Genomic DNA, 14,150 nt, shown 5'->3' with positions numbered 1-14,150 from the left:
GTCCCACCAAGCTCAAGGTTGACTCAGCCTTCCATCCTTCCGAGGTAGGTAAAATGAGGACCCAGATTGTTGGGGGCAATAAGCTGACTTTGTAAAAAAAATGCCGCTGGGGGCCCCCGAAAGCCCTAATAAGCAGGCATATACATAGAATGAAGGCTATTGCTAAGCACATTGATTTGTACTTCTTAGATTGTAAGCCGCCCTGAGTCTTCGGAGAAGGGCGGGATATAAATGGAATTTTTTTTTAAAAAGAGTTCTAGCAAAATCAAGCACAAGGGTTAACTTGACAGAGTATCATCTGTTGGTAGCGTTATTTGTGTAGAAAGGGTTGGCAAAGATCTAGGTTTGTGCAAGATCTGTAATTGTTTTTGCAAGGATTCGTTTCCTTTTATTTAACAGTAATTGATGGGAGTATCAGACCGTCTTATTTGTCTCTTGAGAAGCCTATAGGCGGGTCGAGAAGCAACAGTGAGAACTGGACGCGGAACCACTGATTGGTTCAAAATTGGGAAAGGAGTCCGGCCCTGCCTATTTAACTTATACTGTATGCAGAGCACATCATGAGAAAGGCAGGGTTAAATGAATCAAAAGTTGGAATTAAGATTGCCAGGAGAAATATCAACAACCTAAGATATGCAGATGATACCACTCTAATGGCAGAAAGTGAAGAGGAACTAAAGAGCCTCTTGATGTGGGTGAAGAAGGAGAGTGGAAAAGTGGGCTTGAAACTCAACATTAAGAAAACCAAGATCACGGCATCCGGCCCTCTTAATTCCGGGCAAATAGATGGGGAAGAAATGGAGGTAGTGACAGATTTTATTTTCCTGGGCTCCAAGATCACTGCAGATGGGGACTGCAGCCAAGAAATTAAAAGACGGTTGCTCCTGGGGAGGAAAGCTATGGAAAATCTAGACAGCACACTAAAAAGCAGAGACATCACCCTGTCAACAAAAGTGCGTATAGTCAAGGCTATGGTCTTCCCAGTTGCAATGTATGGCAGTGAAAGCTGGACCATAAGAAAGGCTGAGCGCCAAAGAATTGTGGCCTTTGAACTGTGGTGCTGGAGAAGACTCCGGCGAGTCCCTTGGACTGCAAGGCGATCAAACCGGTCAGTCCTAGAGGAGATCAACCCTGACTGCTCTTTAGAAGGCCAGATCCTAAAGCTAAAACTCAAATACTTTGGCCACCTAATGAGAAGGAAAGACTCACTGGAGAAGAGCCTAACGCTGGGAAAGGTTGAGGGCAATAGAAGAAGGGGACGACAGAGAATGAGGTGGCTGGATGGAGTCACTGAAGCAGTAGGCGTGAGCTTAAATGGACTCCAGAAGCTGGTAGAGGACAGGAAGGCCTGGAGGAATGTTGTCCATGGGGTCGCGATGGGTCGGACACGACTTCGCAACTAACAACAGCAACAAATTATTGTTTGTGTGCCATCAAGACAGTGTCAATCATTTAGATGCTTTTTCTCTGTGATGACTTGTTCCTAACCTGGTCCTTCAAGTCTTCCCTTGGTGCATCCTTTGGCACTGTAACAGAGTCCATTCACTTTCCTCCTGATTGTCCTTTTCTCTTTCCTTCTGTTTCCCGGAGTTAGAGACTTGTCCAGAGATTATTTAACTGTAATCATAGTTAATAATTACCACATATCCAAAATGTTATAACTAATATGAAGGAGTAGCTCCTTGTGGGGAATAAATTCCTGAGGTTAGAATTCTCTAATGTGTGATTTTTACACCAGGTTCTAGGTGTGAATTTCTAGAAAGGCAAACAAACCAAAGCACAGTAGATATCAAAGTTGAAATCTGCTCACTGTTTATGTATAATTTGAGGCTTAGACTTGAGCGCTGATCTGAAAGATGTGCTAAACTGAGGGGGGAGGAGTGCTAAATGATCATTTGTTTAATCATGATTTATTTCAGAGGCGGGCAGCTGTTTTGTTCCTCACAAATTCCAAATCTAAGGAATTCTTTTCCAGTTTTGTTGAGAAAGGGTTTAAAGGGCAAAATTTACCCCACAGCCCTAAACTGCAACGAAAGGAAACAATGTGGCCTGCAGGCCAAAGAAAGTTGACCACCTATGGCTTATTGAATAAGCCATGATTGGATGGATTCATGAAACTGGCACACCCATATATCAGGGTCAGTAAAGCCCATGAGTTAAGTTTGCCACGTTAATTCACAAACCAGCATGCTACGTTACATCTGACTTATTTTTGTACGTGAACTAATCTTCGGTATTGACCGGAGGCTTTTTTTTCCCAAGGGAAAAAAGTTTACATAATAAACTGACTAGTTATAAAAAAAAAAAGTTTAGATCAGGTCTGCTTCTCCGTTTCCAGTTTGCTGCCTTTCACTTTAGATAACAATTAGTGAAACAAGGTGATGTTACCAAGCAGCTGACATATCCGTGAACGCTAAACACTATAAATATATTTTTTTAAAAATTTTTTTAATAAATATATTTTTTTAAAAAAAACACAACTAATATTCATGCTATAAATAATAAAAAGAAATCTCTAAGCTGAACGGAGACAGCAGGCTAAAAGATACTCTTTGTTTTGGACACCACGCAATTTATCATTAGTCCTGATTGTGTAGACACCACACCACATCTACACTTGTCTGGAACTGCAGGCTGGCTGGAGAATTCTGGGAATTCAAGTCCACTCATCTCAAAGTTGCCAAGTTTGGGAAACCCTGAGGTAGAGGGAGGGGATAATGAAGCACCCCTCTCGATTGGGGCTTCAAAGGGGCAGGCTGTAATTGTACAGTGGTGGCCGCCATTTTGACTTCTTTGATACCCACACCTCTGATCCTCGGTGAGGAATTGATATTCTGTGTGCCTTCATTATCCAGCATGCAAAGACTGAAATTCTGCCACTAACACATTTTCAGCTTTTTGCCAGGCACTGGTTATAACTGCATGACCCTTTAGGAAACAGGTTTTTTAAAAAGTTTTTGACAAGATTACCATAATTCTTTAAAAAAAATACAAAGGCTAACCAAAGATTTACATACAAAGGTTAACCAAATTTGCCTTGAAGAAAAGAAGCCTTTCCTGTTGTGTCTCAGTGCAACACAGAATTTGTGATATACTACTGTACTGCTGAAAAGGGAAGCGGTGGCTCAGTGGGTTAGGACGCTGAGCTTGTCGATCAGATGGTCGGCAGTTTGGCAGGTCGAATCCCGAGTGCCGCATAACAGAGTGAGCGCCTGTTACTCGTCCCAGCTTCTGCCAACCTAGCAGTTCGAAAGCACGTAAAAATGCAAGTAGAAAAATAGGGACCACTACGGTGGGAAGGTAACAGCGTTCCGTGCGCCTTTGGCGTCTTGTCATGCCGGCCACATGACCACGGAGACGTCCTCGGACAAGCGCTGGCTCTTCAGCTTTGAAATGGAGATGAGCACCGGTCGGTAGAGTCGGAAACGACTAGCACGCATGTGCGGGGGAACCTTTACCTTTACCTTTACTGTACTGCTGAACATGGAACACGTTGATTTCCTGGCTGTGACAAATGAAGGAAAAAATTATATCCGTAATCCAGACATATGTCTGTAATATTTTACACCTTATATTTCATATTTTGTGTTTTTACCTGTTGCGTTCTTATTGAAATGTGATGAGAATGTGCCACATGATAAATAAATAACATGTAGTGAGTATCTCCAAGGTAATTTCTATAGGACAGGAATATATTGTTGCTATATTTAAAAAAAAAGCAGACACAAGCCTGATGAGCTAATGGTTTTATTGCATCAAAGGGTCTTCAGCATCGTATTGGAATCTGGATTAAATTCAGAAGTTTGGCTCCTTGAAACTGAACCAAAAATACAAAAACACTCCTTAAGCTGATCCTGCATTTCTTTGCATCACTCTCCTCCTGCTGCAAACTACATTAACCGTGGGAACTCTGTCCGCATTTCCCAACCCTGGCAGCTAGCTGGTCCAGCTTGGATTTTACTTGATCCAGGCCTTGCACCAATTGCTCCAGTTTCTGCAGCACGTGGGGATCCGAACACGAGGTGCAAGAAATTGGGGGTGCTAATGTGGGCTGTGGAAACGCAGTATCTAGAAGAAAACAAAGCAGACTTTCTCACACCGATCTGCCATTCCAACCTCTCATTCCAACCTCTCTTTATCATGCAAAATCAATTGCAATAATTCTTTCCTCACCACCACCCTTTATATAGAGAGACCCCCTATGTTGACATATACCCAGAGATATATGTAGCAGTTAAGGGTTCAGCCACATGGTTGCCTTTTGGGAAAAGGGATATAATTGTTAGGATTTTAACCATAAGGAGAAGCAGATAGTGACTGATAAGAACTATTTCTATCCCTGAGAAATGCATAATCTATGACTGAATTTTTGCCCATCACATTACTCCAATTGAGGGGGCAAGAATTTTAGTAAGAAGAAAAATTGGTTTTGCTGGTTTATCTTGAGATGCTTAATGACATTATCTTCCTTTACTTGGCAGTGATTTACTTCTTATGATCAGTATTAAAAGGTACAGTAAAGGTTCTTTAAGGTTAAGCCCAATTCCTTTTGACGTCCTGGACATATCCATGATAGTTTGGAAGTGATTTGGCATTGTCTTCCCCCAAGATAGATTTTTAGCTATACAATTTAACATACAATCTTGGTATCTTGCAGTGGACTTCCATCTAAGTACCAACCAGATTTTGCTTTGCAAAGCTTTTCAGTATCAACCTAGTTGCTGACTTCATTTTCCTTCAAATTCCTGAGCATCACCCCATTCAAGCCAGACAGGAAGGCAATTTTGCCTTCTCTTGGAATATAGCAAGTTACTTCAGCTACCCATTGGAAATATTGCTAAGCTTTGTCTCCATTTATTAATCTAATGCCATTTTGAAGCCATTTATGCTGCGCACCGCTTGGAATTAAATTCCTCAAATTCTTGTGCAAATAAAATCATTATCAATCCAATCATTCGCCTGGTCTTTACTCTTTTAAAAAAGTCCATGCAGAAATTAAAATAAAACAATTTCCATAATTTTTGATATTCAGTCACGAGTGCCAATGCTTTAGTAGCCAGAATAACACTATCCATATACAATAAACAATATCAGCTAGCCTGGCGGAACTCCTTGGTTTATAGGAGGACCAAAAAAGGCCCTTGTTAAAAATAATAATAATAATAATTATGTGGGGGCCACAGAATACCCAAACCTGCTTGCAGAAAAGGTTATAGGAGAGAAAGTGAATGGAATTTTCAGGTGAAAACTGTGCTAAGTGGCTGAATTACTAATTAGGGACAGTCTTCACTGCAACATCGCAATAATGCATACATAGACTTGCAAGGTGCCCTTAGCCCTTTCTGGGTATGTGAATGGGTACCCCTCTCCATTCCCCAAGATCCCAAATCCTATTACCATGAGTGGCGCAAATCTTCTGTTTCAGTTCGATATCTATGAGATCTGAGAACTGTCGCAGAATGAAAGTATGCTCTGTGGCAGGGCGGGAAGCCATGGCGCGAAGCTCCCACTGGGCCAGTCTGCTTGAAAACGCTGGGCCAACCTTCCAGGGGAGAAAAAAAAAGTCAGTGAAAGACCATTGAGTACTGGTTGTCCAAGGAAGTTTGTAGAAATGAAGAAGAAAATAGGGTTCTCTCCTACTTAGCCCTCTACCCTGTTAGATGGTGGACAGTGAGCTTCAAGGACTACCTATGACCCAAAATTCATCTCCAAATTCCCAGTGCTCTACAATGCTAGGAAACATGGCTGCCTTCATTTAATATATTTTCTTTAAGCACTGTAAAAGACCTGAATGCACGTCGTTGGGTTAGTGGAACGGTTTGCCTTCAGAAGCTGTGGGTGCTCCATCACGGGAGGCTTTTGAGAAGAGACTAGACAGCCATTGGTCTGAAATGGTGTAGGACTGTGGTGGCGAACCTATGGCACGCGTGGCACAGGTGGCACGCAGAGCCCTCTCTGTGGGCACACGTGCCATTGCCCCAGTCCTAGGCTTTCCGCTGGGTTTTATCAAACCTTTTCGCTTTAGGCCTCCGCTACCATGTGCAAAAAAAAGAAAAAAGGTTCAATCAATCAATTTTAACTTCTCACGGGGGAAAAAAAAAAGATCTCGCAGAGTTGGAATTGATTGATTGCACTTTTTAGTCCCACCCAGTCTGCCTTTACCACTGCAGCCACGCCCACCCAATGGACCACGCCCAGCCGGCACCCAATGATAAGTGGGTTTTGGGTTGCAGTTTTGGGCACTCGGTGTCTAAAAGGTTCGCCATCACTGGTCTAGGGTCTCTTGCTTGAGCAGGGGGTTGGACTAGAAGACCTCCAAGGTCCTTTCCAATTCTATTATTCTTGGCTCCCGCCATTTCTTGGAAATTTAAAGTCTACCGATCTTAAAAGTTGCCAAGTTTGAGAGACACTGCAGCGATGGCAACCGTGCTCTGAAATTTAATCTTTTAATCCAGGAAATCTGGAAAGGAAGGTGAAGATTGCTGCGGGGAGGAATGTTATGGCATCCTCAGCGGGCAAAAACAGAACGAGGGGCCAGGGTTTACCAAGGAGGACAACCCGAAAACACAGCCTCTGCTTGATAAACTGGCCTAGAGGCATTGCAGTCAAGTTGCAGGAAGCTGGTGCATTACCTCTCACAAAGCAACAGCAAAACAGCTCTGACAGAACAGGTAAGGGTGTGTTCAGTTTGCAAAGGTTGATAATTACACATCAACCCCTCCTCCTCCTTAGGTTTCAAACAGGTTAATTATTAACTCTTACCCTCAAGCTGGACTGATTTTTGGAAAACACAGTTTCCAAACACCCTTGGAAACTGCAGACTTAGCAATTTGCTGACAGCAAGAAAAGATTCCTCTTGGTTACTACCAAATGAGCACGCTATCCTTGCTGAAACTTTGGCAAGCAGAGGTGGCAATTCGAAAACTATTGTGCTTAAGACTAGCTTTGGAAATCCAGGTAGCTCTCATTTAGCAACTCCAACGGGGCCTGGCAATTCAGTTGTTAAGTAAAATTGCAACTGGGCTCATCATTTTCCTTTCAGCTTTCCTTTGCTTTACTGACCTGCAAAGGTCGTGCATGCAAGCATTGGTCCCAAAGTTATTTTTTCATCACTATCGTAACTCCGAATGGTCAGTAAACAAGGTAGTCTCTCAACAAGGAAGTACTTGCATTATAGACAGACAACCTTTCTGAGTTCATTTGGAAGCATGAGAGTGTGACATGGACATACTAACAAAATGGTTGTTGTGGAGAGGATAAATTTATGTATTGCTCACTGGTAAAGTGGCTGCTATAATCTGTCATAAACTGTACAGCAGAAGGCAAATTGGTGACAAAGCTGTACGCTATCCTTTCCAGTTCTTTCTGGGATATTCCTTACCATTCTTATCTTACTTTTATTATTTTATTTCAGTTCATTTATTTCATTTTTTTTCCTGGACCAGTACACACACTTTCACAGAGCACTGGGTTGGAGCCAATGACTATTTTTATTTTGGTAGCAATGATGATCATGTGTGATAATAATAGTTAATAATCTGTGCCTTTACAAAGGTGTGGTACAATTCCGAAGAACCTAGTAATTACAAAACTCCATCCAATAAAAGTAGTTCATGAAATAAAAGTCAAAGCAGGAAGTACATGTTCACACTCACACAGACCAAACACAACAACCACACACAGGTTTCAAACAACATCCCGCAGTACCCCTATTAATTCCAACAAAATAAGAATTAATGTAGGAATAGTTAAAGAGAGGAAGGTGGGATAATCGGGCCTCATTGCAATTAGGTACTTATAGATATACTGTAGGTGTCTTTTGTGTATGACTGCCGCACAGATTGATTGATTGATTGATTGAATGTATAGGCCACCCATTTCATATACGGTGGTACCTTGGTACTCATCAGTTCCAGGAGCCACAATGAGTACCAAAAACGATGAGTACCAAACAAATTTTTCCCATAAGGAATAATGTAGTAAGTCACAAGGCAGCCGACAACGACATGTTCTAGCTTCTGCATTGAGTACCAAATAAACAATGGGTACCAGGATGAAATTTTCACATCAAAATGCATTGAATACCAAATTCAATGAGTTTCAAAGCAGTTGGGTGCCAAGGCACCATTGTACATGATTCTGGCCCGCTAACAATTAAAGCAAAGTAAAAACAATAAAAGAATGAAAAACAACAAAAGAGGGGACTCTAGTGGCCTTCTCCATGATCCTGGGTTGAGCTCTATCATCTACATCAGTGTTTCTCAACCTTGGCACCTGGAAGATGGCTGGGGGATTCTGGCAAAGTTGCCATCTTCCAGTTGCCAAGGTTACGAAACACTCATCTAAGCTCCCTAAGGGTGGGGTAGCAAAATGGGAGAAATAAAGGAGAAGACAGGCAAATAAGCTAGACCTCACCCCAACAGCAAAGCGTGTGATTCGAGCCTTGTCAGCCTCCTGGACGACCTCTTCATAGTCCAAGGAATCCCCAATTTTTTCTCCATCAGTCACAATCACCAGGAACCTCTTGGCATTGCTGCGAGCGCCTTTCTGAGGGGTGAACTGTTCCCTAATAGATGGGAGAGGGAGAGGGAGAGACTGAAGTGCCATTGCCTGCTTCCTTTTCCAGACCCGTATCCTGGTCTAGCCGCAGACATTCCAAGGGTTGAGGATTCTTCCATGGCCATGGCTCCATGATAAGGGATGTGAGCCCTGCCTAGACCCAACCAAGCAGGAAGGAGCCCAGGGTTGGGGTAGAGGAAAGTTCTGCCCAGAGACCCACACAGCTTTCTGGATGGCAGTGGCCGTGTAGGAAGAGCCATGCAGCTGACGGGCTTCTTGTAGGACGTGGTGTAGGTTTCGGTCATTTTGGAAACTTCTGAAGTCAAAATGTTCCCGAATTTTGTTGGAGAACTGCAGGAGGGAGAACTGAGGAAGGGAGGAAAAAGAGGATGAATCAGAAAGCAGCCATCTCTGAATTTCTGAACAATTCATATTCATTTATTAATTAGCCCTGTTCCCACAACAGGCAAGGTCAGCCTTGCCCAAGCTGATGCTTTTTGGATGGTTTGTTAGATCATCCCTGAACTCTTATGAATCCAGTTCAAATAATGATGATGATGATGATGATGATGTTGGAAGGGTCCTTGGAGGTCATTAGTCCAACCCCCTGCTCAGGCAGGAAACCCTATACCATTTCAGACAAATGTGTTTCAGTGTTGGAACATACACAGCTTCTGGAGGCAAGTCGTTCCAATGATTAATTGTTCTCACTGTCAGGAAATTTCTCCTTAGTTCTAGGTTGCTTCTCTCTTTGGTTAGTTTCCATCTGTTGCTTCTTGTCCTGCCCTCAGGTGCTTTGGAGAATAGCTTGACTCCCTCTTCTTGGTGGCAGCCCCTGAGATATTGAAACACTGCTATCATGTCACCCCTCACCCTTCTCTTCCTTAAACTACACATACCCAATTCCAGCAGCCGTTCCTTATATGTTTTAGCCTCCAGTCCCCTAATCATCTTTGTTGCTCTTCTTTGTATTCTTTCTAGAGTCTCGACATCTTTTTTACATCGTGGTGACCAAAACTGGATGCAGTATTCCAAGTGTGGCCTTACCGAGGCATTATAAAGTGGGGTTAACACTTCACATGATTTTATTTCTATCCGTCTGTTAATACAGCCTAGCACTGTGTTGGCTGTGATTTTGGCTCTTTTACTGTTTGGATTATACCTCCAGTTCAGATTATTTAAGTGAATCCATTTTATCCAATGGATTTTTTTTTTGCTAGAAACCAGAAGTGAATGCTACAAACCGGCAACAACCATCAAAAATCACAGGCACGTGACCAGGATGCTGCAAATGGCACCAATGGTGAGCCAGTTGCCAAGCACCAAAAATGAATTCACATGACCGGAGGAAAGGAGGATGGCATGTAGCCATCATAATTTTGAAATCAGGTCATAAGTCAAGGACTATCTGAATATCTGTTGCAATGGATGCTGATTCCCTAATGCTTCATGGTATGGTTTTCTTTCTTTCTTTCTTTCTTTCTTTCTTTCTTTCTTTCTTTCTTTCTTTCTTTCTTTCTTTCTTTCTTTCTTTCTTTCTTTCTTTCTTTCTTTCTTTCTTTCTTTCTTTCTTTCTTTCTTTCTTTCTTTCTTTCTGTCTCTACAAACTAAACTGTAAACCTTTTTCCAGCTTGGCGGCCCAGAAGGAGACGGAGCAGCAGGGAAATGCAAATGGGCCTGTGCACAACGGCGGCACTAGCGTGTGTGCGCACACATGCACAAGTGGGTTGCTCGCCCCATGATGCATGTGCTGATGCCTGTGTGCATGCGCAAATAGGCCACCGGTGCCTGCGTGATGTGGTGGTGCTAGCATTCCTGCGCATGAGCAAATGGGGCCACTAATGCCCGTGCAGGGGTTCTACCATTAGTGGGGTGGGGCTTGCCAGCTATTCCCGGGGCCCGGTGGCCAACAGGTCTCAGCCCGGTACCAGGCCGTGGACCATGGGTTGGGAACCCCTGTTTTAGGCAGTTCTTTTCTTTGCACCATTTCTTATCATGGCTCACAAAAGTATCCCTCTCCTCCCCATGGTATATGATGGGTGCCTCAACTGTCTTATGAAAGCCACGCTCAGAAGAACAAAGTATTTTCCCATTACAGCATTCCATCCCATTCCATTTGGCTTCAGAGAGCAATCCACATTGGAAAAAATTATCTCCCTTACGGGATTCTCCCTCCCTCCAACTGACCAGAGTATTTTCAGGAAAGGTTTTACTGAAGAGTACGACAAATAATTTCTGTGCAAGAAATTCCATATGGCGAACGCTGCTTGACCCATCGATCAATAACACGATGTCTCGGGGAATATTTGGACACTCTGGAAAGAAGGGAGCAAAGGGAAGAGACTCATTTCAAAATCAAAGCTATCCTCTACTGTTCTCAACTTATCACAGCCAATATCCAGCTGAGCGCCTCCTGAGTATTTTGGTACAGGGCTTTTCAACCTTTTCACCCACTGTACCAGTTTTAGTATATGCCAACATCCGAGTACCACCAGTCGCCTAACAAGGTGTCAAAAACCTGATGGCCAAAAGAAAAAAAAAAGAAAAAAGTGATGAAGTACAGGTAGTCCTCGACTTACAACAGTTCGCTTAGTGACTGTTCAAAGTTACAATGGCACTGAAAAAAGTGCCCCCCAAGCTACAGCCGAGCAAGACACCTGCCTGCCCCGCCTGGCGGTGCTCTTCCTTTTGTCCGAGGTTTTCATTGTTGTGAGCATTTCTGTTGAGGATTGGAGGTGGGGTGGGAGGTGTTTGGCTTTTATTCCCCCCGTCTGCTGGGTGGTTGCAGCAGGTTTTGGTCACTTCACATGACCCTGGGACACTGTGACTGTCATAAATATGAATCAGTTGCCAAGCATTTGAATGTAAATCACAAGACCCTGGAGATGCTGCAATATTCCAGCTGATTGGCGCTTCTGGCCTCAGAAGCGCCAGGATCAGCGCCAAGCTCCAGCTGGAGCCTGGCGCTGATCCTGGTGCTTCCGCTGAGCCCTGGCAGCCCTGCAGCTCCAGCCATCTCTCGCTCAGGCTTGTGCGGTGCTGCCACCGGTTCAGCTCATTCCCCTCCCCTGCTACCACTTTTCTAGGATGGTCGAGTACCACCTGCCAGGTGACAACGTACCACAGGTGGTACCCGTACCACTTGGTTGAAAAGCCCTGTTTTAGTAGTTTCCTAACAAGCAGAAATTCAACTGGTGATTTTTTTTCATCTCAGTATTCTACTCTATTGTGGTGGGTGGGAGTCACAGGTCCATCAATTTTAAAGGTACTGTCATTTTGCCAGGGTGTGTGTGTGGGGGGGGGGAATGCTGGTCATTTTTATATTTTAAAAAAATCTCTTTCCAGAATAATCAAAATATATCTGAATGAGCAATAAAGAACTGCATTTCAGCACACAGAGAATGCCCTTTTCGTGACTTTATAATCATTATTTTGCTTTCCAAGTGGGGTTGATAGAACCTGGTTTTACCCATTTTCACTCACACTGAACCCCCTTTATTTCTAATCAATATAGAGGTAGAAATTATGGGTGGCAATTCACTATATATATGTAGCTTATACCCAAGCTTGTCTTCAGAAAAATCTAATTTGTTAACAAAAACTAAAGTTTCTAAAACACTGGATTTAAAACAACGTACTCTACAAACGTTAATATAAAAAAAGAAATCTTACTTATTTTCAGTGAATCTAAGAGCTCCCCCATTTAAAGATAAATTATAACGTTTATAAAGCACAAATTTTCAATTTTTACACTTTTTGCTTACCCTGATTTTCTGGCTTTCTCGGTGGAACTGTTGTGGTATCCTCATAAAGAGCATCAGAAAGATCAAAAATGTCTGTTGACACTACACAAAAGGAAAATAGTAAATCATTATCAAAAACATCAATGCAGTTTTGAACAGAAGATACTAATTTTCCAAGGCAGGAGAGTGCTATATGCATATCAATTGTGTAAATGCATATATCTAAGAGGAGAAAAAGAAATTTAAAAGATCTGATAATTTGTATCTCTATTTCTCTATCACTGTGCCTATTAACTATATAAATATTTATAGATACTTAGGCAGGGTTGGCAGCTAGATAAATAAATGGTTGTCTTGATTTTTTTTAAAAAAAATATAACTCCCATTAATCTTACCATAAGACAAAACCATGAAGTTTAGGCACCACTAGACCAGTAACTGCATTTATCCTCATTCAACTGCATAAAACCATTAAATCCCGATCACAGCTTTAAATCATTGTAGCACCATTTATATGCCAAGAAAGTATTTGTTAAATATTCTTAAATACACACATTATTGTAGTCTAATAAAGATGGGGTACTCCAATTTCCATCAGACACAACCAGCAGGGCCCATTTATCGCAGCAGAGTTTTTTCTTCGACATTATCTTGAGACATCACAGATTTTTGAATTTTCTTTACAATATCAAGAACAGGAGCCACAATGTAGGAAATGTCAGGTAGTCAATGCGGTCTTTTTTTAGGTGTACAAGGGTCTGTTGATATTTGCACGAGAAGCACAGCTATTCCTGCTCAGAGATTTAATTGGTAAAGAAGGATGTTTTGAAGAATATTAATTCCAGTAACCCATTCCAACAACAATATGAATTTGTGTCCTAAAAAGGAAGAAACTGGAGGCAGATGCCCATTTATAGAGGTATCTGCAGGCTCTATATCAAAAAGTCACAATGAAGCTACAATCACACAGTAAAAGCCCTCTTCCTTTTTTTACATGTTTTGCAGTCACATTATACACATAAAAGGAATGGCCAGAATCCATTCCTGACTTTTGTCACCTTCTTTCTGTGAGGCAAGCAAATACTTGGGACCATGTTAGCAAAATAGAAATATAAAAGGAATGTGTACTAATTGGGCTAATCCTGAAGTGCTTGGTTCCGCTCCAGATGCCCTAAAGAATTTTTCTCAAAAAGAGGAACATCTTAGTCCTTGGAAAGAACAAGTTTGTGTGGGTTAATGACCATAGTAAAATAATTTAAACACAAGGGAACGCTGTCATGTCTGAATTCACGAACAAAGGCTGAGAAAATTGGCAGTTGAATCTCATTCCAGTATTAGGAATTCAACAGTGTTTGCCTTGACACAAAAACATGAGTCAATTAGAATAGAGCTCGAAGGGACCTCGGAGGCCTTCTAGTCCAGCCCCCTGCTCAAACAGGAGACTCATGTGTATCAAAAGTGTGTCCATCTGTGGTCACTTGCGTTTTTTTGCATCTCAGGTAAAGCAGCACTAATGCAGCCTGATCTTCTTTTAAGTTTTCTCTGAAGCAAGTTGGGCTTATGCCTTCCTGTGCAAACTTCTCACATTAACCATTTGAGTTGGACTGGGAGATTGTCAGCCATGTAGAGTAAACCAGACAGGAATCATAACCAGAAGTGCTAATTCTATTTTATTGTTGAAAGAATCTCTCCCCTCCAATCTCCTTTGCAGCCCAAGAAACCGGGGTCAATTTTGAGCTTCTTGCCTCACCATCTATCCAGCTGTGGGCTATGTTGTCTCTCATCTGACCAATCCCTTGTTAATGTCCGTTTGTCCAGAATCCCAAAGTCTTAACCACATACCATTTA

The 14,150-nt window shown here is 42.3% G+C and overlaps 1 protein-coding gene and 1 long non-coding RNA gene across 2 annotated transcripts; both read right to left on the bottom strand.

Annotated features, from left to right (window-relative positions):
• Positions 1-3,859: 3,859 nt before the first annotated feature.
• On the bottom strand, positions 3,860-8,812 carry LOC308677996 (integrin alpha-M-like). Its single transcript, XM_081344770.1, has 3 exons — positions 8,416-8,812; positions 5,398-5,542; positions 3,860-4,068 (listed from the first exon to the last, which is right to left on the bottom strand). The coding sequence occupies exons 1-3, from the start codon at positions 8,605-8,607 to the stop codon at positions 3,896-3,898; spliced, it is 510 nt and encodes a 169-aa protein (XP_081200896.1). The 5' UTR covers positions 8,608-8,812; the 3' UTR covers positions 3,860-3,895.
• A 19-nt stretch (positions 8,813-8,831) lies between these two features.
• On the bottom strand, positions 8,832-12,974 carry LOC308677997. The gene is made up of 4 exons (XR_014028577.1): positions 12,857-12,974; positions 12,324-12,404; positions 10,747-10,874; positions 8,832-8,925 (listed from the first exon to the last, which is right to left on the bottom strand). It is a non-coding gene; the product is annotated as an uncharacterized lncRNA (long non-coding RNA).
• Positions 12,975-14,150: the final 1,176 nt, after the last annotated feature.

This window comes from Vipera berus (assembly GCF_964194415.1).
Source record: "Vipera berus genome assembly, chromosome: Z".
In the NCBI taxonomy this organism is placed as follows: Eukaryota; Metazoa; Chordata; class Lepidosauria; order Squamata; family Viperidae; genus Vipera; species Vipera berus.
This window is presented reverse-complemented; position numbering and strand designations above follow the sequence as displayed.